The following is a 24311-nucleotide window of genomic DNA, read 5'->3' as shown; positions in this document are numbered from 1 at the left end:
TTTATTATAACTTTTTTTGTACTATAAATGATAAGTGGTATGAAATAAAAATTCATGGTTTTATAAATAATCCTCTTTATGTTTTGTTGTGTATATGGAAAAGCTATTAAAAAAATTTTTTTTTTAGTGAGGCAATTGGGGTTAAGTGACTTGCCCAGGGTCACACAGCTAGTAAGTGTTAAGTGTTTGAGGCTGGATTTGAACTCAAGTACTCCTGACTCCAGGGCTGGTGCTCTATCCACTGTGCAATCTAGCTGCCCCAGAAAAGCTATTTTAAATGGTATTAAAATTCAAAAAGGGAAAAATAGAATTAAAGGTGTTCTAGGGTTGAGATCATGTTAATACTTATATAACACTTTCAGTTTTGCAAAGAACTTTTCATATATTGTGACACTGATTCTCACAACCACCCTGTGAGGTAGGCAGCATCATTTTAAAGATGAGGAAACTGAGGCTGAGAGGGTGTCTATTTCTTACAATTAGATCCTCTGATCCAGCTTTTTTTTCCCTCCAGAAGACTATGTCCCTACTCAAACCTACTCAACTTCTCCTCTAGTATTACTGCTGAGGACCTCAATAGTTTGTTGGCAGGCTGCTGGACTTTACCTGCTGTGATGGGGGCATTAAATGAGAAGAGGTCAGATTGTTCTACCCAATTTATACCTTTTTTCTGTTGTCACAGAAACTTTAGGCAAGGATGATACATTTCCATCTCAATCATTTCCAGTATATCCCTGTTATAGAGTTCTTGATGATTAAAATGGGTTACTGGGAAACCTCTCCTGCTCTTAAGGACCTCAGTTTCCTATGAGACTGTACCACAAAATGTACTCTGTGGAATTTAACAAAAGTAAAAATCAGCTTTCATTTCCTCATTATATTCATAAGATTATTCTCTAGTGTGGATTCTTTGATGCTGAGTAAAGGCCAAACTCTGACTAAAGACTTTTTTGCACTGATTGCATTCATAAATGTTCTTTTTAATATGAATTTTCTGATGCCTACCAAGATCTGAGCTCCACCTGAAGGCTTTCCCACATTTATTGCATTCATAGGGCTTCTCTCCACTATGAATTCTATGATGTCTATTAAGGTCTGAACTCTGATTAAATGTTTTCCCACATTCATTGCATTCATAGGGCTTCTTTCCACTATGAATTCTCTGATGCTGAATAAGTTGTGAGCTCCCTCTGAAAGCTTTCTCACATTCACTACATTTATAAGGCTTTTCTCCTGTATGAATTCTCTGATGTTCTATAAGGATTGAGTTCCGACTGAAAGCTTTACCACATTCATTACATTCATAGGGTTTCTCACCAGTGTGAATTATCTGATGTCTAATCAGATCTGAGCTACACCGGAAAGCTTTTCCACATTCATTACATTCATAAAGCTTCTCTTCCTTATTAATGCTTTGCTGTCCAGTAAGGTCTGTGTCCTGATTGAAGGTCTGTTCATCAAGTTCATCAATAGCATGAAGTCTTTGATGCTTAAGAAAGACCGTGCGTCCACTAAAGGTTTTCCCACATTTGTGACATCCATAAGGTTTCTCTCCACTGTGGATCCTTTGATGTTGAAGAAGGAGTGAACTCTGTCTGAATGTTTTTCCACATTCACTACATTCATAGGGTTTCTCCCCAGTATGAATTCTCTTGTGTGTAACAAGGTGTGAACTCTGACTAAAAGCTTTCCCACACTCATTACATTCATAGGGTTTTTCTCCAGTATGAATTCTATGATGTATAATGAGATCTGAGCTCTGATTGAAGGCTTTGCCACAATCTTTACAAACATAGGGTTTCCCTTCACTGTGAATTCTCCGATGTAGGATAAGGTTTGAGCTCCCCCTGAAGGCTCTTCCACATTCATTACATTCATAAGGATTCTCCCCAGTATGAATTCTCTGATGTCTACAGAGATTGGAGCTCTGATTAAAACCTTTCCCACATTCATCACATATATAGGGTTTCTTTCCTGTATGAATTCTTTGATGTATAGTAAGATTTGATCCCCGGCTAAACACTTTTCCACATTCATTACACTCATGAATTCTCTTTAAAGTATGAATTTTTTGAGATTCAGTAAGTTCTGGCTTTTCTTTTAGTCTCTGATCATATGTTTCACATCTCTGGGATTCCTCTCCTGCTGGAGCTCTCTGATGTGTAACAAGGTTTGAGTTCCCATTGACATTTCCCTCTCCCTCATCATATTCCTTGCTGCTTTCTCCTATAAGGCCTTTCCTTTGGCTGATATTCACTTGCCTGAACCTTCTCTTTTGGGAGTGGGTCTGGCTCAGTCCATCCCCTGAAACATTTAAACTTTGCTTCTTTAACTCATCTTCACATACCCTGGTTTCTGCTAACTCAAATTTTTGGGGAATCTGACTTGAAATTGTTTCTGATGTTGCCTGAACTGACTCATCGCTAGAATTTTCTTGCTTTAGTTTCCATTCCTTCTTTTCAGTCTGGTTCTCAGAATCTGAAACAAAGGAAAAAATTTAAACAAATGTTAATTTTTTTCAAGGAGAAAGGAAACTGTTTGAAGGGAGAGAGAATAATCAAAATGAAACAAATTTTCATCAAGAACAACAAATCTGCAAGTCCCCTAAGTGGCCTCAAGAACCCAGCACACTATCCATTGAACCACCTAGCTGCCTCCTTGACATCAATAGCTTGGAATTACTATTGTCCACTGGCCTCCGTTTTATTTTCTTTTAGTCAGTGGCATGCCGGTAAATGTTGAAGAACAACTGGTTCTTCAGGGAAAAAAAGCACACAAGACACACATCTAATTTCAATATGCATTATTATTATTATTATTTGCAGGGAAATGGGGGTTGCCCAGGGTCACACAGCTAGTAAGTGTTAAGTGTATGAGATCAAACTTGAACTCAGCTCAGGTCCTCCAGAATCCAGGGCTGGTGCTTTATTTACTGCACCACCTAGCTGCCCCTCACTATGCATTTTTTTTTCATTTCTAATTTTTTTTGGCGAGGCAATTGGGGTTAAGTGACTTGCCCAAGGTCACACAGCTAGTAAGTGTTAAGTGTCTGAGGTCAGATTTGAACTCAGGTCCTCCTGACTCCAGGGCCGGTGCTTTATCCACTCTCACTATGCATTATTAACATTTTCTCCATCATTTTCTTACGTCTAGACAATTAACAAAACAAGAAAGTCCTGACTTGCTTATTTCCAAGGTATAAACTGTCACACTGAAAATTTTAACAATTGGCTACTGTGAGCTGTTTTCAGCTGACCTTAGCATACCCCTATTTGGATTGTAATATTTAAAAAAATTATAGTATTTTTAAAAATGCCAATCAACAAGCATTTATTACTATGTTCCAGGCCTACTATGAGCCTCACGAAGGCTAGGTGCTGGTGATGCAGGGAATAAAACAATTTACTCACAAGGAAGAGAATAAACACAAAATAGTTAAATACAAGACAGTTTGGGAGGAATGACCCTAGCAACTGGGCAATCAGTAAAGGTTTCATGTAGAAGGTGATGCTTGGGATACATCTTGCAGCTTCTTTCTGAGGAGATCAATGGGGTGAAGGTGAGAACAGAATTCATTCCAGGAATAATGAATGGTCAGTGATGGACTGTGGTATGTAAGGAACAGAAAGAATACCAGTTTGTCTGGACCACAGAATGTGAGAAGGGGATTAATGTTTAAGGAGTTTGGAGAGAGAAGCTGGTACCAAGTAGAAGCAAGAGGAAGCCATTGAAGTTGACAGGGGGGTAGGGAGGGAAGTGATATAGTCAGATCTATTTTTAAGGAAAATAACTATGTCAATGGTATGTAAGATGGACTGTAGTGATGGTGAGAGACTTGAGACCAGGATTTCGGGGACCTGAATGATCCCTGCCTCCTTAAGGACATAAAAAGTTCTGTCCAGGGATAGAGCACTGGCCCTGGAGTCAGGAGTACCTGAGTTCAAATTCGGCCTCAGACACTTAACTGCAATTGCCTCACTTTAAAAAAAAAAAAATTCTGCCCATGATGGCTGGATATTTGAAGACCACTCAAGTGGTTGACCAGATTTGCATAAAGAGGCAGCACATAAAGCAACTAAACCTCAGTGTATCCTTGCTGTATAATCTTTGATGGACCAGCACTGTCAATATCTTTTGTTAACTGTTCAATGACTTTTGAGAGCTTCATTGCATCCCAACATTGAACCTGAACTGAAAGGGTGCTGGTGTTAGGCCTGCCCCAAAAGACCAATCAGAAGACTACTGTGGGGGCAGCTAGATGGCGCAGTGGATAGAGCACCGGCCTTGGAGTCAGGAGTACCTGAGTTCAAATCCAGCCTCAGACACTTAACACACTTACTAGCTGTGTGACCCTGGGCAAGTCACTTAATCCCAATTGCCTCACTAAAAAAAAAAATTCAGAAGACTACTGTGATCACCTAAGTGGAAGATAATAAGGGACTGAACTGAGGTAGCAGCTGTGGGAGGAGAAAGGAGAGATCAAGAGATGTGATACCAATTATTGAGATTGAAAATAATCTCAAGATTATGAACCTGGGAGTCTGGAAGGATGCCGGTGCCTGGGTCAAGGAAGATTTGATAGCTGTCTGCCAAAACCATTAGAATTTATTGACAGTCGTGTTATGGACAAAACACTATTTAATGGACTCAATGGGATCTCTCAATTGGGAATATAATTTTATTAACATGTTGCTAGTGTAATGATTGGAATGATGTCACCTACTGGAGACTTGCTGTGGGAAAGCTCCACCATGAGGAAAATGCCTCAGAGGGCAAGGCCATGTGGCTTTTCCTTGGCATCAGGAAATGACGTTTGCTCATGGGTGCTGTCTATCAAGGCTACCAGCCAATCAACTTGAGGAGCCTCCTATTTTCTGGGAGGAGACAGGAAGGAGGAAAGAGAGCCTGCGGAGAGCTCTTGCTTTTTTGGGTTCCTGACTTGATGGTGGGGGTGGCGGCAGAGGACTTCACAGGAAATTTGAGGAAAGATAGGAATGCCAGGCTATTGGAATTCTGTTTTCAATCTTTTTCTTTCTATTTTTCAATAAACCCTTAAAAACCTAAACTCGTTTTATCAGTGATTTTAGTCAGTTTCCCCCAAAACTGGGGGAACAGATTAGAATCCACATTTAGAATCTTAAATTACACACTAGGAATAATATTTCTGTCAGTCTATCAATAAGCACTGATTAAGTGTTTATGCTCTTGACATTGTTAGTTTTGTTTTGTTTGACTTTTCCCAGTGGGAAATATACATGATGTAAAACAAAAGATAGCAATGAAAACTTATTTTTTAAAAGAAAAGAAATAAGCAGAACTACTTCAAGATTAAAGGCATCAGGGGGACAGCTAGATGGCGCAGTGGTTAAAGTGCTGGCCCTGGATTCAGGAGTACCTGAGTTCAAATCCAGCCTCAGACACTTAATACTTACTAGCTGTGTGACCCTGGGCAAGTCACTTAACCCCCATTGCCCTCCAAAAAAAAAAAAAAAAGATTAAAGGCATCATAGGTTATAATTAAACAATATCATAATCATACACACACACACACACACACACACACACACACACACACACACACACACACACTGTATGCACCAAATGACAAAGCAATGAGGGTTAAGTGACTCGCCCAGGGTCACACAGCTAATAAGTATCAAGTGTCTGAGGCTGGATTTGAACTCAAGTCCTCCTGAATCCAGGACGGTGCTTTAAAACTATTAGCATAGTGAATCATATTAATAAAAAAAAATAAAATCATGTCTATAAATACAGAGAAAACTTTCATCTATGTTAAAAACTACTAAAAATCTAGTAAGGAAGTGAGAAAAAGGCTTTTCTTTTATGTGCTTAAAGTTTTTATATAAAGCTCAAAGCAAAATTATTTGTAAAGGAAAAAACACTCAATCCTGAACAGAGATCAGGAAGTCTGTGATTCATGACTCCAACTTAAAATGATCCTAGCCTCATTTTAGGTTTTGGATTTTGTTTTTATTTTGTTTTAACAAAAAAGAAAGTCCCAAATTCCCAGGGGATGAATTACAGGTCAGGGGAATAGATTTTTACACAACAGGCTCATGTTCCCTTTACTATTGCCTCTTTTCTTTCAGTTTAAGATATTGAAGTGATCCCCCTTGCCAAGATAAGCTTTCTACACGTACCCTTGATCCCATTCCCTTCTGTCTTTTCTAGCAGATTGCAACCCACTACCTTCTCAAGCTATCATCTTATTATTTCTTTTTCCTTTCCCAGCCATACTTCTTTGAAAAGCATTTTACACCTGTTGCCTCCACATGCCCTCCTCTCCTTCCTCCGCCTTTTGTAATTTGACTTCTGACTTCAATTTAAGAAAAACTCAGGGGCAGCTAGGTGGCGCAGTGGATAGAGCACCGGCCCTGGATTCAGGAGGACCTGAGTTCAAGTCCAGCTTCAGACACTTAACACTTACTAGCTGTGTGACCCTGGGCAAGTCACTTAACCCCAATTGCCTCACTTAAAAAAGAAAAAAAAGAAAAACTCAACTGAAACTGCTCTCTCCAAAGATAAATGATCTCTTAATTGCCAAGTCTTCTCAGTTTTCATCCTTCTTGACCTCTCTGCTACATCTGATACTGTTGACCACTCTCTTCTCTTCTCTACATTTTTAGATACCACCCTCTCCATTACTGTTTATGAACTCCCATAGTATGTTATACTGCCTTGTCCAAACTAGATCAAGGGCCAACTACATCAGTACTGCCAAGGACATACATACCTTTCTGATGTCTTTTCGAATCTACCTTCAACCCTGAATCACTCCCACCATTTGTTTTCTTTGTTACTCCTTTATGGAACATTGCTGAACACAGACAAGGTTCTGAAATACCTATATTTTATCAATGGGTCCCCCAATCCCAACTTCTATCCAAAACAGCTGCCTCTCCCAACTTCTCTTTTTCTGTCAATGGTACCATTATTTCCACAGTTACTCTGGTTTAGAACCTCAGGGTAATCTTTAAATATAGGAAATGAAGAAGGAAGACTTAGTCATAAAGACTGTCTGTTCTTCCTATGAAATATCTCTCACATCTGTCCCTTCATCCATAGTCCCACTGTTATCATTCTAGTTGAGGCTTATTTGAGGAGGGTGATTGTTGGCTGCTTCTGCTCCCTCCCCTCCCCCTTTTATCTTATGAACTGCTTCCAGACTACTCTTCTAAAACACCACTTCAATCATGTCTCTACTCTGCTGAAAATTAGCTCATTTGCCTTCTTTTCTATATAGTAATATTCAAGCACACCTAGAAGCATTATGGTAGGAGTAATATCCTAACTCCTGTCCCGATGCAAATTAGGCTAATTTTTCCTTAAAAAGTATTGAGACTAGGGGGCAGCTAGGTAGCAGAGTGGTTAAAGCACCTGCTCTGGATTCAGGAGGACCTGAGTTCAAATCCGACCTCAGACACCAGACACTTACTAGCTGTGTGACCTTGGGCAAGTCACTTAACCCTCATTGCCCCCGAAAAACAAGCAAACAAAGTATTGAGACTGGGGGTAGCTAGGTGGTATAGCGGATAAAGCCGCAGCTCTGGATTCAGGAAGACCTTAGTTCAAATCCGGCCTCAGACACCAGACACTTGACACTTACTAGCTGTGTGACCCTGGGCAAATCACTTAACCCTCATTGCCACCCTCCCCCCCCCCCAAAAAAAAGTACTGAGACCATCCTTAACATTTGTTTGACTGAGGAGACTAATCACTCACTTCCTAGTCACCTTTGTACCAAATTACTTGGTCACAAGAATGGTTGAGTAGTGAACCACAATGGGCATCTCAGGCAAGGGGGTTTTGCTCAGTTGAATCAACTAGAGGTGTACTCAATGCCTATCCTTGTTGAATATCCTTTTCTTGTTATAATTAAGTAAATCTCGATGCAGCTAGGTGGTGCAATGGATAGAGCAGTGGCCCTGGATTCAGGAGGACCTGAGTTAAAATCTGGCCTCAGACACTTAACACTCACTAGCTGTCTGACCCTGGGCAAGTCACTTAACCCTCATTTCCCCACAAAAACAAAAGCAAAAAAACCAAAACCAAATGTATTGATTAAGTGAATCTCCTTTTGTTAGCTATAGAATAACCTATGAGTATCTCATTTTGTTCCAATATTGAACCTAAACCACCAGGGGATGTGGCCTGAGTTACGCCACATTAAGTCCCCCATCTTCATCATTACATACCATAGAAATGAGTGGCAAGATGAGGGTACCTATGGTGACCAATGGGGATATACAGCATCTCCCAAACTTGAATTAACATAACCCTTCCAAGTGTATACAAGTAACAGGGGGAAACAGATTATTGTAATAGAATAAACATTAGATTTGAAGTCAGAGAACTTGTTTTCAAATACTGGTTTTGCTATTTTTGCCTGTGGCACCTTGGACAAGTTATTTCCCCTCTCTTGGCCTCAGTTTCTTCATCTGTGAAATAAAGAGGGGTTTACTAGACAGCCTTATGACGGCTCTCTGAGCTCTAAATTCTATGATTCTTTTAATGGAGGGAATCTTTCTCAGAGGCAGAAGGTCCTGCCCTAGTTTCATCACCCCCTTCCCCCAAATGAGCTAGAGATTCCAGAAAAGGCCAAGTCTTTCACATCACATTGAAAGAAGGCTCTTTTTTTTTTTTTGCTGGGCAATGAGGGTTAAGTGACTTGCCCAGGGTCACACAGCTAGTAAGTGTCAAGTGTCTGAGGCTGGATTTGAACTCAGGTACTCCTGAATCCAGGGCCAGTGTTTTATCCACTGTGCCACCTGCCCCAAAGAAGGCTCTTGCTAGACTCCTGAGGAAAGGGAAGGTAAAGACTAATGAAGAAATCAATGTGACATGGGGAAAACAGGGTAGGGGGTTTGGGATAGAGGTTAGGGGTTTAGGGTCCTTAAGAGTTCCTCTTTAAAGAATTACACCCTCTTGCACACAAAAGCAATTAGAATAAGTTAGTAGTTTATTTAGGGGCAGGGGAAGAGAAGGGAAACCACAAGAGAAATCCTTGGACTTCTTCTCATGGCACAGAGCATGGCTCTGAGATACCAATTTCCTCAAGCAGGAGACAGGCAGGTACTTTTATAGAGGACTGATGGGGGTGACCATCTAACTGTGGAAAGTTCCCTTGGTGAGGGAGGACCACCCCCCTCTGGTGGTGGCTGGGGCAGTTGGGTGAGGGGTGGCTGCAGATCTCAAGCCATCTCTCTCTCCTTCTGACACAAAGGCAGCAGCCACACCTAATCTTATCTCCCCAGGGGTGGAGGAGACTTGAATGAAGGGTGGTGGTCCCGGAGCTAGCTCAGTCCCATCTGGTTCCATTTATCTCTTTAGGTGTGTTTGTCCTTTGGTTTAGTCTCTCAAGGAGAACATTTTTTGATGTGTCCCAGAGAACTTCTGAGGTGCTATGGGCCCATAACAAATGAATCACTTATTTCCCATTTTTTTCATTCACCAGACACCTTGTCACAAGGAACTAAAACATCTAGCCCCAATACCTCATGGAGCCCTGGAAATCTATAGTTCCTGACCCCAATTTAGACTGATCTCTTTTTCCCCCCATAAAAATATTTTATTATTTTCCAGTTACATTTCCAGCAACATTTGGTTTTTGATCTCTTTATAGATCAAATTCCTAGCCTCATCTCAGAGGATTTATTGTTATTTTTAATTTTTAAAATGTATGAAAGTCCAAGTGAGATTGCTTACTGACTCAGGGAAGGGGAAGGGGAGGCTAGGCAGGGATAAAAATTGGAACCCAAAACTATAAATAAAAGTTTATTACTTTAAAAAAAAGAAATTCCAAGTGAATTATGGGTCAGAAGAGTGAATGCTTACCCAATGGACTCATGTTTCCATCTTTCTCTAGCATCTGATCTTCGTAGAGATTCTCTTGTGGGAAGACCAGTCTCTTGGATTCCTGCTGGGTAAGAAACACAGCCATTGCCTTCAACATATTGGGCTCTTGAAGCAGGGATTTCTATTGCTGTGAGGAAACATGCAAAGAAGCAAGCCCTGGAAGAAAACTTTAGAACCAGTAGAGTGAAGGGTGAAAAGGACATAAGGGAGATGGGGATATATTGGCAGGAAGAAAAGAGATGCTGTTGGGATCCAGAAGGGTGTGTGTGTGTGTGTGTGTGTGTGTGTGTGTGATAATAACTAACATTCATATGGAACTTAAACATTTACAAAGTGCTTTACACACATTATTTTACTCAGCCCTACTCTGTGAGGTACTTTGTGCAAGTATCATTATCCCCATTTTACAAATAAGAAAACTGAGGTTCGTAGTTCCCCGGGGTCACACAATTTGCAGAAACACTTGTGGACTGCAAGCTCCGCACTTCCCTTCTCACATTGGAGCAGGAAATATGGTGCATGGGAGGAAAGAATAATGTATAAGTTTCTTATGGGGGGCGGGGCACAAAAGAGAATGAGTGTATAAGAAGGGATGTGTGTGTGTGTGCGTGTGTAAAGAAGCGGTTTGTGTGTGTGGGGGGGCTGTGAATGTTGGAAAAGGGACGTGCTGACGGGAGGCAAAAAAAGGGAGGGAGAAGTGGCTTAAAGAGCAGTAGGGGCTGTCTGAATGCCTGTTGGGCTCCCAAAAGCCCGGAGGAAAGTTTGGGACGCGTGTGTTTCTGACCCAGGAGAGGGCGAATCTTGCCTATGGGGAACGGGAAAGGAAGAGCTTTACTCAGAAAGTGGCGGTAAGTGAAGTGTGACAATGGGGGAGGGGCGTGGGAAAGCAGAACTCGAACTAGTGCGGAAGATGACAAGTGGATAGATGAATGGATGGAGGGAGGGAGGAGTGGATGTGCATCCCGTCTCACTACAGGGGTGACGACACACCGGTGTGGGCGTGTATTGCCACGGCGGAGACACAGGTGTGCGTGGGCTGGGATTGGGGGGGAGGCTCAACCGTTTACATTCCGGACCACGGGGCTCTCACCTTCTCCAGGCTGCCACCAGCCTCTTGCCCGCTCATCGCCCGCGCCCCACCCACTGCAGCCGCCATTACCGCCGCCCCTCGAGACCAGGCCAGGTGGGAACGGTCACTTCCGGTGCCCTCCTTGGCTAGCTGGGGACCAGTCTTCTTTCTTCTCCCCTCTCCCCCCAGCCAACTACAGTCCCCTCCCTCGAACCACTGACATCCGAGTCCTCCGGTTTCCCTAGAGCGTCCGGGAGGAACCAAACTTCCGGCATATTGGCGACTTCAAGAGTCAATTCCATCCCATCCGTAATTCTTAAACTCTGTGTGTGTCCGTAGTGTGTATAAGTGCCAGGCGCTGGAGGCACAAAGATATAAACGAAAGTGTAGCTGGGGGTGGGGGTGGGGGTGGGGAGAGAGGACAAAATATTTACACAAGTCAGTGCACAGTAAGAACCACGGGGCCCCTTTCTGGACCCACGATGGCCGACTGTGTTGGGGCTTGAGGGACCTGGACCTCTAAAGAAAGAAATCCGACTATTTTTCTTAAACTAGCCGGCTTTTTATACCACTCCCCAGAATCCTGGGGAAAATGACATAAAGGTTAAGTTTGGCTCAAAGCCCCAGGGTTTTTCTAAAAAGGGAAGTAGAAAAGTACTTGATGTACAAAAATCAGGTATAAGACAGCTATTTATTTCCTCTACACAAAAGAAATACACAGGAGACCCATAAGTGTGCAGGTACATTGACAGAAAAACAAAACAAACAGTAGTAATGATAAACCAGGAGTCTAGAGGACTGAAGATGAAATATACCATCCATCCCTCTCTGGGCTCCATTCCTTACTCTGTACTTATTTCTCCATCACTACCCACCAGCCTTCTCATTCTAGATCACTCCTCTCCCTCACCCCCTGGGTCTCCTTCCTCTGATTGGTCAGTTCCTCTTGGAGCCTCAATTTTAAGGAGAGTTATCAAGGCAGGCATGTGCACTCTATTTCTAGCTCTGGGATCTGCTCCCAAATCTCTGGATTTCTTTCTCTGTAACGCTCCAGTGCAACTTCTCCCTGTCCCACCCTGCCAGCCCCCCAACATCTTCAGTTTCCTTTTTGTGTAGACTTCCCCGATTTGAATGTTAGCTCCTTAAATGCAGGGATTCTTTTTGTTTGTATTTGTATTCTCAGCATTTAGCACAGTGCCTGGCATATATTAAGTGCTTAATAGATACTTATTGACTGACTGAGATGTCACAAGATTTGAGGATTAATGTCCTGATTTTCAAAATGGAGAATAGAACAGAGGCTGCAAATTATATGCCAGTAAGCTTGATTTTGATTCCTTGGAAAATTCTAGAATGTACAACTTCTTGATGATTGGCAAGTATCTAGAAAAAAGCAGGTATTACAAGAGTCAGCATAGCTTTATTAAGAATAAATCAGGGGAGGCAGGTAGGTGGCGCAGTGGATAGAGCACCGGCCCTGGAGTCAGGAGTACCTGAGTTCAAATCCGGCCTCTGACACTTAATACTTACTAGCTGTGTGACCCTGGGCAGGTCACTTAACTCCAATTGCCTCACAAAAAGAAAAGAAAAGAAAAAGAATAAATCAGGGCAGCTAGGTGGTGCAATGGATGGAGCACTGGTCCTGGATTCAGGAGGACCTGAGTTCAAATACAGCCTCAGACACTTAACACTAGCCATGTGACCCTGGGCAAGTCACTTAACCCCAACTGCCTCACCAAAAAAAAAAAAGAATAAATCATACTTGACTAACTTCATTTCCCTTTTTGATAGTATTACTAAATTGTAGATGAAGACACTGTTGTAGATAGATATAGCTTACCTAGATTTTAGCAAAACTCCACTGTTTTTATGGACATGGAGAATCATGGATTAGAAGATAATACAATAAATTGAATGGCTATGTTATGGGCCCCTGGGTACCTCTGAAGTTTTCTGGGGTAAATCAAAAGAACCTTCTCCTTGAGAAACTAAACCAAAGGACAGACACACCTAAGAAATAAGTGGCACCGGATAGGGACTGAGTTTGCTCCAGGACCATCACCCTTCATTCCGGTCTCCCCCACCCCTGGGGAGATAAAATTAGGTGTGGCTGCTGCCTTTGTGGTGTGATGGGGAGAGAAATGGTTTGAGAGAATCAAAGCCTCCTTTCACTCAACTTCCCCCAGCCACCACCAGTGGGGGATGGTCCTCCCCCAATAAGGGAACTTTCCACAGTCAGATGATCACCCCCATCAGTCCTCTATAAATGGATTTCCCTGTCTCCTGCTCGGGGAGAAAGGTTTCTCAGAGAACCATGCCTCTGTGCCATGCCTTCTCCCCATGAGAAGTCCAAGGATTTCTCTCTTGGTTTCCTTTCCCTAGCACCTAAATAAACTATTATTTTATTCTAATTGGATTTGTGTACAAGAGGGAGTAATTATTGTTATTATTTTTTTAGTGAGGCAACTGGGGGTAAGTGACTTGCCCAGGGTCACACAGCTAGTAAGTGTTAAGTGTCTGAGGCCAGATTTTAACTCAGGTCCTCCTGAATCCAGGGCCAGTGCTCTATTGACTGCGCCACCTAGCTGTCCCAAAAGGGAATAATTCTTTAAAGAGGAATTCCTAAGAACCCCTGCTCCAAACCCCCACCCAATTTCCCCCATAACAGCTAGACTCAAAGAGTAGTTTGTCAGTAGTTCAATGTCAAGCACAGGAGGTCTCCAAAGGAGTACTCTAATATTCTGTGTGTGCCCCTGTGCTATTTAACATTTTTATCCATGATTTGGATAAAGGTATGGATCTTGTGCTTATCAAATAGTCAGATGAAACAAAACTATGAAGGACAGCTAACACACTGGATGACAGTCATGCTCCAAAGAGATTTTTTTTTTTTTGGTGAGGCAATTGGGGTTAAGTGACTTACCCAGGGTCACACAGCTAGTAAGTGTCAAGTGTCTGAGGCTGGATTTGAACTCAGGTCCTCCTGAATCCAAGGCCAGTGCTTTATCCACTGCACCCTCCAAAGAGATTTTGACAGGCTATAGCATTAGGTTGAATCTAGCAAGACAAAATTAAATAGGGATCAATGTGAAGTGTTGTACTTAAGTATAAAAAAATAACTTCATAAGATGGGGAAATGATGGATAGATAGCAGTGATTCTGAAAAGTACAAGGGACTAGTGGACTACAAGCTCAGTATGAGTCATCAATGTAATGTGGCAGACAGAAATGCTAATGAAATCTTGGGCTGTGTAAATAGAGGCATAGCTTCCAGGAAGAGATGTGATAGTTCCACAGTACTCTACCCTGGTCAGAACTCATCTAAAGTATTCAGCTCTGCACCCAGAGTCAATTAGGAAAGAGGAAAAGGATAGCAATGTGACAGAGGGACAGTTGAAATTAACCAACACAAATTTGTACTCAACCCAATCAGCCCAGTTGTGTGACTTTCTCCTGTAGTATCCAACAGCATGTGAGTACTAGTGGATGAGGCAGATGCAGACACATATATGTGACCCTTGGCAAGTCATTTAACCTTTTAGTGTGCTAGGTGAAGACTCTAAGTTGCAGAGATGCTGGCCCATATTAGTTGAGAATTTCCTCACCAGGGAGTTCCTTATACTAATGAAATTACAGGTCCAGAACCCAACCCTCTTCTAAACTATTCTGTTTTGTAGTAATATTAAGTTTTAGAGGAGTGTAGTAATATTAAGTTTTAGAGAATGTTTCAGGTTTTTTTTTGTTTTTATTATATGTTTCATGTGTAACAACTAAGATTCTGGATTTCCTTAGACGTTGTTTTTTAGAACTCTCATTGTTTGATTTCATTATTATCAAAGCTATTTAAAGTTGTGTTTAGTTCAATTTTGTAGGAAATTTTCCTGGCTGATTACTAGCGTCCACACATCAAGACCTGAAAAGACTTCCATTCCACAACTACACCCAGAGGACATCCCAAGAATCATCTGAGAAAAGACTTCCAAAAACTTAAATGGACATTTTCCTGTTTTCCTTTTCCACATTGTATACACTGTTTATAATGTCCACTTACTAAAGGGGAGTGCCCCCTTTAGTTTTTCTGCTTGTGATGTCTACCTGCTAATAGGGGAGTGCTCCCTTTAGCCTTTGTCAATGTGTCGCTCAATTTCTTTTTCTCTCTTTTCATTCCTTTTACTTAGTCATAAGCATCTGTAATGTTATTGCTTCAGGTGAAGAAACAATGTTTCTTCACCTGAAGCACAGGGGGAACTGTGAGAACTGGAATGGCACCCCCACTGGAGAGATATTGCAGGGAAGCTCTGCCATGAGGAAAAAGCATGTGATAAAGAAACCATGTGATTTTAGCATCTGGAAGTTAACCAGCATCCGGAACTTACATCTATAGAATTGCCTGTTAGTTGTGTCAATCAGTGTTACCAGCCAATTAGCTTGGAGCTATGTGTGTGTGTACAGCCCTGTCTCCTGTTTCACAGGAGGCTTTGGGAAGAAGTCCCTGAGGAGGGGTCTCTTTTGGGTTAGAGACTTCAGCTTGGGAGCAGGGGAAGGAGATTAGGGAGAGAGCTGGCAGATCTAATTTTTTATCCAAGTGTTTCTCTTTACTAACCCCTAATATACTTAATAAATACTTAAAAGTCTAAACTCATGCTAAAGCTTCTAATTTAAGGCGAACACTCATTAGATTTTAGTAGATTTTAGACATCATAGCTAGAATTTTAGCCCCCTTAGTTTCTTGAGATCATTCCCTTATTGTGTCCTCCTTTTCTCCAGTCTCTGATAAAAGAGGTAGCCCTTCTTACCAGGAAGGCTCCTCTACATCTACCTTTCTTGTATATGTACATCTTCTTCATCAGACTGACCTCTCTCTATAATTTTTTTCCTTCTAGTTTTCAATCCTTCCCCATCTACTAGTTCTTTTCCTGCTGCCCATAAACACACCAAAGTTTCCTCCATCCTCTTGATGACCCTCTTGATAGATCATACTATCCCAAGTAGCATCCTATACCTCTTTTCCTTTTCTCAGCCAAACTCTTTGCAAAATCCATCTACCTTAGTTTCTTCCACTCCATTCCTCTCGTCTTCTAAATCCTTGCAATCTGGTGTCTGATTTTACTATTCAGCTGAAACTGCTCTCTTCAAAGTCACCAATGAACTTTTTTTTTTATGGTAATTTCAATTTGTCTAATTTTATTTATTTTTACCAGTGTGTACTCTTTTTTTTTTTTTTGGCTGGGCAATGGGGGTTAAGTGACTTGCCCAGGGTCACACAGCTAGTAAGTCAAGTGTCTGAGGCCGGATTTGAACTCAGGTACTCCTGAATCCAAGGCCGGTTCTTTATCCACTGCGCCACCTAGCCGCCCCAACCAGTGTACTCTTAATTGCCCAATCTAATGGCCTGTTTTCAATTTTCACCCTTATTGATTTCTCTGTAGCATGTGACCCTGTTGACCACCCTCTTCTCTTGGATACTTTCCTCTCTGGGTTTTCACACTACTCTTTTTTTTTTTTTTAATTCTCTTTCTACCTCTCTTTGACCCATCTACAGCTTCCAGCTGGCACAATCTATGTCATGTTAAAAATGCAGATATATCTATCCCTTGGCTTTCCTCTCTTTCTACACTTGCTCACTTGGTAATTTCAATTCCCATGGGATCAGTGATCTCTTTGCAGGTGTGGAAATTTATTTTGATTTGGGGACCCTACCTTTAGGCTGAGATTAGAAAGCCTTAGGCCCTCAGGGTCTCTCCCCCTCCTCCTCAGCTTCAGCTGAGTGAAAAAGCCCCATGGGCTATACAAGACACAGGTCAGACAGCTGGGGGGAAAAAAGCCCCCAGCTCCCTCCGACCTGAGTGGAGCTATCTGAAAGATAGTCTGTGCTGAGGCATGAGGCTCGAGAACACCGCCCCCCCCCCCTCCAACCAGCTGCAGCTCTGGCTGGCAGATTAGCTTGGTCTGTGGGGGCGAAGGAAGCCCCAAGATTTGAGTGGAGAGAAGAAAAGGTATATATAGACCAGGAGGACGGACTAAGGAAGGGGGGAGACAGACTAGGGGCTGACTAGAGGAAGATGGACTAGATAGACTAGGAGGAGAAGGGCTGACTAGGGGAGACAGAAAAAAGGAGCGAGGACGGACTAGATAGACAAGAAGGAGAGAAGGCTGACTAGAGGGGAGCGTGGACAAGGACGGAGGAGAGTTCATTTGGGAAAAGGAGAGACGGTCCGACAAGGTTACAGGCCTTAATACAAATCTGCTGGGGGGTCTGACAAGGTTACAGGCCTTAATACAAATCTGGGAAAGTGTAACGTGCCCTGAGGCCGGGGGCGGCTAAGGCCCTTATTGTATTCAAGAAGTTCAAAGTGCAGCAGGTGGGAAAGAGACACAGTGGAAAGAGACCAGGAAAGCAGTCAGGTTGTACACTTTATTTCCCTGTATTCCTAATTTGAAATAGTATCTCATAAATAAACTCTGCTTTGATTATTTGGTTAAGAGGCTTCTTAATCTTTAGTCTATCAGTTTGGGAGCAGTGTGGTGGAACTTTATAAACGGCCCACATTAAATTAATGAAGTCAGATAGCCAAATAGTCACAAATCCCCAGATTAGTCCTCCAGTCAGCTTTAGCCCCCCAAATTAGGCTAGTCAATTTAAAAATATTCTAACACAGGTGACTCACAGAGCTATACATCCAATCCTAGTCACTCTTTTAAGCAGTAGTTGCACATGACAGACTCCCTGATATCCCACAGACATTTCAAACCTAATATAGATCTCATTATCTTTTCACCTCAACTTAGTCTTCCTTTAAACTGCCCTAATACTACTGATGGGACATCTAGGTGGCAGAGTGGGTAAAGTGCAAGGTCTGGAGTGAGGAATGCTTATCTTCCTGAGTTCCAATCTGGCCTCAGACACTTACTTAGCTGAGTGACCATGGGCAAGTCACTTAACACTGTTTCCCTCACTTTCCTCACCTGTAAACTGAGCTGGAGAAGGAAATGGTAAACCAGTCCAATATCTTTGCCAAGAAAACCCCAGATGGGATCTTGGAAAGTCAGACATGGCTGAAATGACTGAACAACAACTATACCAATGGCACCAATATCCTTTCAAAGTGCTTGTGATAAGAACAATATCTACTTCTCTTGCAACATGGGTTTGGCTAGATTTCCATTAGAGGTGACAAAGCATGTACTTAATTGTTCCAGGAGGTGGGGGCAAGGCTCAAGTTATGCCTCCCTTTCAAATTTTTTTTTGGGGGGTGGGGCAGTGAGGGTTAAGTGACTTGCCCAGGGTCACACAGCTAGTATCAAGTGTCTGAGGCCAGATTTGAACTCAGGTCCTCCTGAATCCAGGGCCGTTGCTTTATCCACTTTGCCACCCAGCTGCTCCCCTTTCATGGCTTTTTGGTGGCTTTTGGCTGTGTTGACAAGAATTCTTGGTTATTTGGGGGCATAATGGGTCCTACTCATGTGGGTTTAGAGCCTTTTCAACTTGGTGGTTGTCCAAGGACATACTAGTGCTTCATTTTGTCCAATATAAAACCTGAACTTACAGGGTGTCAATAGGCCCACTGCAACAATTCCCCAAAATCACAACCTAAGAGTTATCAACTTTTCACACTTATGCACCCCACATATAAGTTGCTAAATTTTCTTGTTTCTCCATCCCCTTCTCTCCATTCATACAGCCACCACATTAGTTCTGGCTCTCATCACCTCTTAACTAGGCTATTGTTGTAGCTTATTATTTTATCTTCCTGACTCAACATCCCCTCACTCTAATACATCCACCAGTTATGTTCTTAAAGCATAGATCTGCCCATGTCATTCAGTGGCTCTCTATAACTTCTATAATCAAATGTTAATTACTCTTTGGCATTTAAAATGCTTCACAACTTAGCCCCTTCCTACATTTACAGTCTTCTTATACATTACTAATCCTTCATGAAATTTATAGTCCTGCCACACTAGCCTTCCTGCTGTTCCTCACACTTTATCTCCCATTACTGAGACTTTGCATTAGTTGTTTCTCATGCTTTCTCCTCACCCCTGCCTCCTAGAATCTCTTTTTTTTTTCAAGACTCAGATCAAGATTTACCCTCTATATCAAAGGTTCTTATCCAGCATTAAGAGAGCAAGTCCAAAAATATGCAAGTCGACTGATTACAATACAAGATATGGCAGGTCATTTTCTATGAGAGTAAGCTTCCCCTCTTTCTTCTATTGTAAACTTTGACTTCTAATATACTTCTAATAATATATTCTAACATACAAAAAAAAATTTGTGCAAACAATTAGTTTTATTACAGAGAAAAGATACAAAGAAGAAAAATACCAATAAGATAGTACCCATCAAGAGAATTGGCTATGAATAGACACAGCTTCTTGGTGAACATCCATACCACTCTGCTTACAGTAATCGAGGTAACAGTAATATCCAAAAAATACTTGCTTTGGAGGACAGGGAGAGGTGGCTATGGATCCTATACTTAGGTTTCCTATTTTCACCAATACAACACACATTTATATACTGTTTTGCCTAGAGGAAAAAGGGAGAGTTCATATAAAACACATACTTAGGCAATCAAATGTGATTAATGAACTTCATGGAAAATATTTAAGAACAAATTTGTTCATGGTCTTGGGCAAAATGCCCCACAAAGCCAGTTAGGATGAAATGGGATCTAGCTTTAAGGAGGTCATAGTTTGGGTTTGTAACCAAAAGCATATAACCTTTTTTGGGGGGTGGGGCAATGGGATTAAGTGACTTGCCCATGGTCACACAGCTATAGTAAATGTCAAGTGTCTGAGGCCAGATTTGAACTCAGGTCCTCCTGAATCCAGGGTCAGTGCTTTATCTACTGCACCACCTAGCTGCCCCCTCAAAAGCATATAATCTTGTATTAAACAAAGAGTGAAATATACATTTTCATATTGTACATTAGTGTGGATGCTCTGCTGTGGAATAAGGTATGAATTCTGCTAAACTTTTTTTTGTGTGTGTGTGAGGCAATTGGAGTTAAGTGACTTGCCCAGGGTCCCACAGCTAGTAAGTGTCAAGTGTCTGAGGCTGGATTTGAACTCAGGTCCTCCTGAATCCAGGGCCGGTGCTTTATCCACTGCGCCAATTAGCTGCCCCTCTGCTAAACTTTTTAACACTCATAACATTAATAAGTTTCTATCAAGCATGAATTCTTCCATGTGCAACATGGTCTGTTCTCAACCTGGAGGGCTTCTCAATTTCAATACATTAATTAGGTTCCTCTGTAGTAGGAGTTATATAAATCCAATAAGGTTTGAACTTCTCCAAGATTTTTCAACCTTTATTAATTCAGCAAACTATGGCCAGAAGGTTCAAATCTGGCTTGCTCCCTGTTTCTACATGGTCAATGAACTAAGAATTGTTTTTAATTAGCTCCCTGGCATACAAAAACAGAAATGGCCTAGACTTGACCCTCTGGCCAGTTTGCCAATTCCTGCTCTATGTTATGGACATTCTGCCATTTTTTTTTTCTTCTTTTTTACTCTTGTTTTTGTTTTTGTTTTTTTTGGTGAGGCAGTTGGGGTTAAGTGACTTGCCCAGGGTCACACAGCTACTGAGGCCAGATTTGAACCCAGATCCTCCTGAATCCAGGGCCAGTGCTCTATCCATTGTGCCACCTAGCTGCCCCCATTCTGCTATCTATTGATGGTTCCCTCACATTCTTTTAGTTTCTTCCTGTTTCTGATGTTTAAGATGAGCTGTATGCTCACTGGAGGCTCTCCCATGCTAATTACATTCATAGGGTTTCTCTCCAGTATAAGGGGCTAAAATTCTAGCTAGTCTGTCTAAAATATCTAATGAGTGGTCGCCAATAAATTATAAGCTTTAGCAAGAGTTAGACTTTTAAGCATTTATTAAGGAGAATAAGAATTTGTTGAAGAAAGAAAGGCCTAGATTCATCTATCGAAGAAAGAGTGCATTTCTCGCTCCACTCTCCACCAGAGTCCTGACAAAGGAGCGTACCGGAGCGTCTGCCTTGCCTCCTCTTCCTCCCACAAGCAAACATCACTTTCTGACGCCAAAGAAAAGCCGCATGGCCCTGCCCTCAGAGGCCTTCTCCTCACGGTGGAGCTTTCCTACAGTAAGTCTCCAGCAGGTGGCGTCATTCCAATCATTACACCAGTATGAATTCGATGATGTTTAATAAGATCTGAACTACCTTTAAAAGCCTGCCCACATTTATTAAATCCATAGGGTTTTTTCCACTATGAATTCTAAGTTGCCTAATAAGATCTGAACACTGATTAAATATTTTTCTACATTCATTACAATTATAGGGTTTCTTTCTGAAATGGATTATCTGATGTCTAATAAGGTCTGAGCTACTGCAAAAAAGTTTTCCCACTTTGCTTAAACTGATTGAGGTTTCTCTTCCTTATTAATTTATTAGATTTCTCTTCTTTATTAATTCTCTGTTCACTAAGATTTGAGTCTGAATGGAAGGTGCTTTCATGTTCATGAAGTTTCTCTCCACTATGAATTTGTTTATGTTTCAGGAAAGCCATATACCAAATGAAGGTCTTCCTACATTCATGACACTCATAGGGTTTCTGTACACTATGGATTCTTCTATGTTGACTAAGGAGACAACGCTGCCTGAAAGCTTTTCTACATTCGTTACATTCATAAGGCTTCTCTCCAGTGTTAATTTTCTGATGTGTAGCAAGATGTGACCTCTGACTAAAGGCTTTCTCACATTCATGACACTCATAGGGTTTCTCTCCGGTATGAATTATCCAATGTCTAATAAAATCTGAGCTACTTCTGAATGTTTTTCCATATTCATTACATTCATAAGGTTTATCTTCCTTTTGAATTATCTTCTCCAGTTAGTTCTGAGTCTTGATTAAAGGCTGGTTCACATTCATTAAGTTTTTTTTCAGCATGAAATCTCTGATGTTTGAGAAAAGCTGTTTTTCCATTGAAAGTCTTTCCACATTCTTTACATCTATAGGGTTTTTCTCCACTATGGATTCTCTGATGTTCGGTAAGACGTGAATGCTGCCTGAAGGCTTTCCTACATTCATTACATTTGTAGGGTTTCTCCCCAGTGTGAATTCTCTGATGTGTAACAAGGTGTGAGCACTGAATGAATGTCTATCCACATTCGTAACATTCAAAGGGTTTTTCTCCAGTATGAATTCTATGATGTATAATAAGATCTGAACTTTGGTTGAAGGCTTTTCCACATTCATTACATACATAGGGTTTACCTCCACTGTGAATTCTTTGATGTAGAATGAGATTTGAGCTCCCTTTAAAGGCTTTCCCACATTCATTACCTTCATAGGGATTTTCTCCACTGTGAATTCTCTGGTGTCTAATAAAATTAGAGCTCTGATTAAATCCCTTTCCACATTCATTATATACATAGGGTTTATTTCCTGTGTGAATTCTCTGATGTATAATAAAATTTGAGCTCTGATGAAAATCTTTCCCACATTCATTACATACATATGTTTTTTTTCTGAATGAATTCTTTGATGTATATTAAGGTTTGAGTTCCTACTAAAGACTTTTCCACAGAATTTACATTCATAGATTTTCTTTACATTTTGAATTTTCTGGTATCTACTAAATTCTGACTCCTCTTGGACACCCTGACCATGTCTTTCACAATCTTCGGATCCTTCTATTATATTTACTTTCTGATGTGTGATAAGGTTTGAACTCAGGTGCCAGCTTCTCTGTCTCTCATTAGATTCCTGACCTTTCTCTTTTGGAAAAATATGATTTTTGGCAATGAACTCTCTCTCCTGGGAAGAATTCTGTTTCAGTTCATCCTTTGAAGTATCTATGTTATCTAATTTGTTTTCACATTCCCTGGATTTGACTGACTCATATTTGTGGAGAATCTGACTTTGAAGTCTTTCTGACATGACCCATACAGATTCATCCCTGGAATTTTCCTGCTTTGACTTTGTCTTAGTTCTGTTCTCATAACCTGAGGGAAAAAAAGAAAATATAAATATCACCTCTTTTCCCTGCCAGGAGATAACCAGAAATTTATCAAAATGTAATCAAGTCCTATTAAGGTACAATGAATCTGGAAGCTCTCTAAAATGGCTTCAAAATGAGACCCACCACTGGGCCTCTGGAGCAAGAAGTTTGTTATTTTTTACATGTAATTCCAAGTTGTTCTTCAGAATAGTTGGATCAATTCATGGTGCCACCAATATTTTTGTCATCTTTCCAACTTACTAGTATAAGGTGAAATCTCAGAGGTCTTTTAATTTGCAGTTCCCTTATTATTAGTGACATGGAGCAATCTAGCAATCCTTCATAATGACAGGTCTGAAAATTTTTGTAGGGAGGCCAGGTGGCTATAATTCAATTCTCTCAGGGTTTTAGGGGTAACCCTGGTGTGGGGGCAATATATTCCTAGTACTTGAGGCTCTTGTGCTTCCCATTTACTCAAATTAGTTACAATGACATCATTAATTCTTAAATATAACATGTCTGGCAAAAAATAAGAATAATCAAAACATAATAATCAATCCATAGATTTGGGTCACATTTTCCCACACAGTACCCATGAAAATTTGGGGGGAAGTATGCTTTGGGTTACCTTGTTGTTGTTCAGTCATTTTCAGTCATGTCTAACTCTAACCCCATTTGGGGTTTTCTTGGCAAAGATACTAGACTGGTTTGCCATTTCCTTTTCCAGCTTATTTTACAGATAAGGAAACTTATCTGTAAAACTTAAATGACCTACCTAGGGTCACAAAGCCAGTCTGAGGTCAGATTTTAACTCAGGAAGATGAGTTTTCCTGACTCCATCCAGGTCTGGCACTCTATCCACTGTACCATCCAGCTGCCCCATTGGACTGTAAGCCTAGAAGTTGATGGCAACAGTATGTGTCACATGTAACTTGCTCCTCTTCTCAGCTTCTCTCTTGAAGGATGAAGTCCTTTCTCTGCTATTCTTTGGACATAGAAGCAGTGTTCTTTTTATAAACAGTAGATTTACATTCATTATGTAAAATAGCAATCCTAAGCTTGGGGTCTGTACTTTTTAGTTCTACTCCTTTGTCTTATGCTGAAGCAGTGTTAAGCCATTTCAGGAAAAAGATAGAGAATTATAAAGCTTCTCAAATCTGCTCTACAGACTCTGGGGAATTTTTTCTCTCAAACTATAGATGACACTAAAGAGGAAGATAGCCCCTTTTAGCTATAAAGTACTATCCTTTTTATATGTGAACATTTTAGTTGTTGGAAAAGAAAAAAATTCATGTGAGAACAACAGCTTGAGATAGTTCTGAGGACTGTTGAGAGAAAACAGCCCCTCAAAAAAATGTCCAGAGAGGACCTGGTTGACAGCATGTCCCT

General features: G+C 41.2%; 1 protein-coding gene across 1 annotated transcript; it reads right to left on the bottom strand.

Annotated features, from left to right (window-relative positions):
- On the bottom strand, window positions 1-22590 carry LOC122754904 (zinc finger protein 420-like). The gene is given in 6 exon segments (XM_044003339.1): window positions 1-2478; window positions 9856-9940; window positions 10967-11186; window positions 21492-21634; window positions 21798-22443; window positions 22535-22590. Coding segments are annotated over 6 exon segments (2739 nt in total). The 3' UTR covers window positions 1-889.
- Window positions 22591-24311: the final 1721 nt, after the last annotated feature.

The sequence above is a fragment of the Dromiciops gliroides genome, chromosome 4 (genome assembly GCF_019393635.1).
Source record: "Dromiciops gliroides isolate mDroGli1 chromosome 4, mDroGli1.pri, whole genome shotgun sequence".
Taxonomy (NCBI): Eukaryota; Metazoa; Chordata; class Mammalia; order Microbiotheria; family Microbiotheriidae; genus Dromiciops; species Dromiciops gliroides.
The sequence above is the reverse complement of the archived record's forward strand: the minus strand, read 5'-3'. Positions and strand labels throughout refer to the sequence as shown.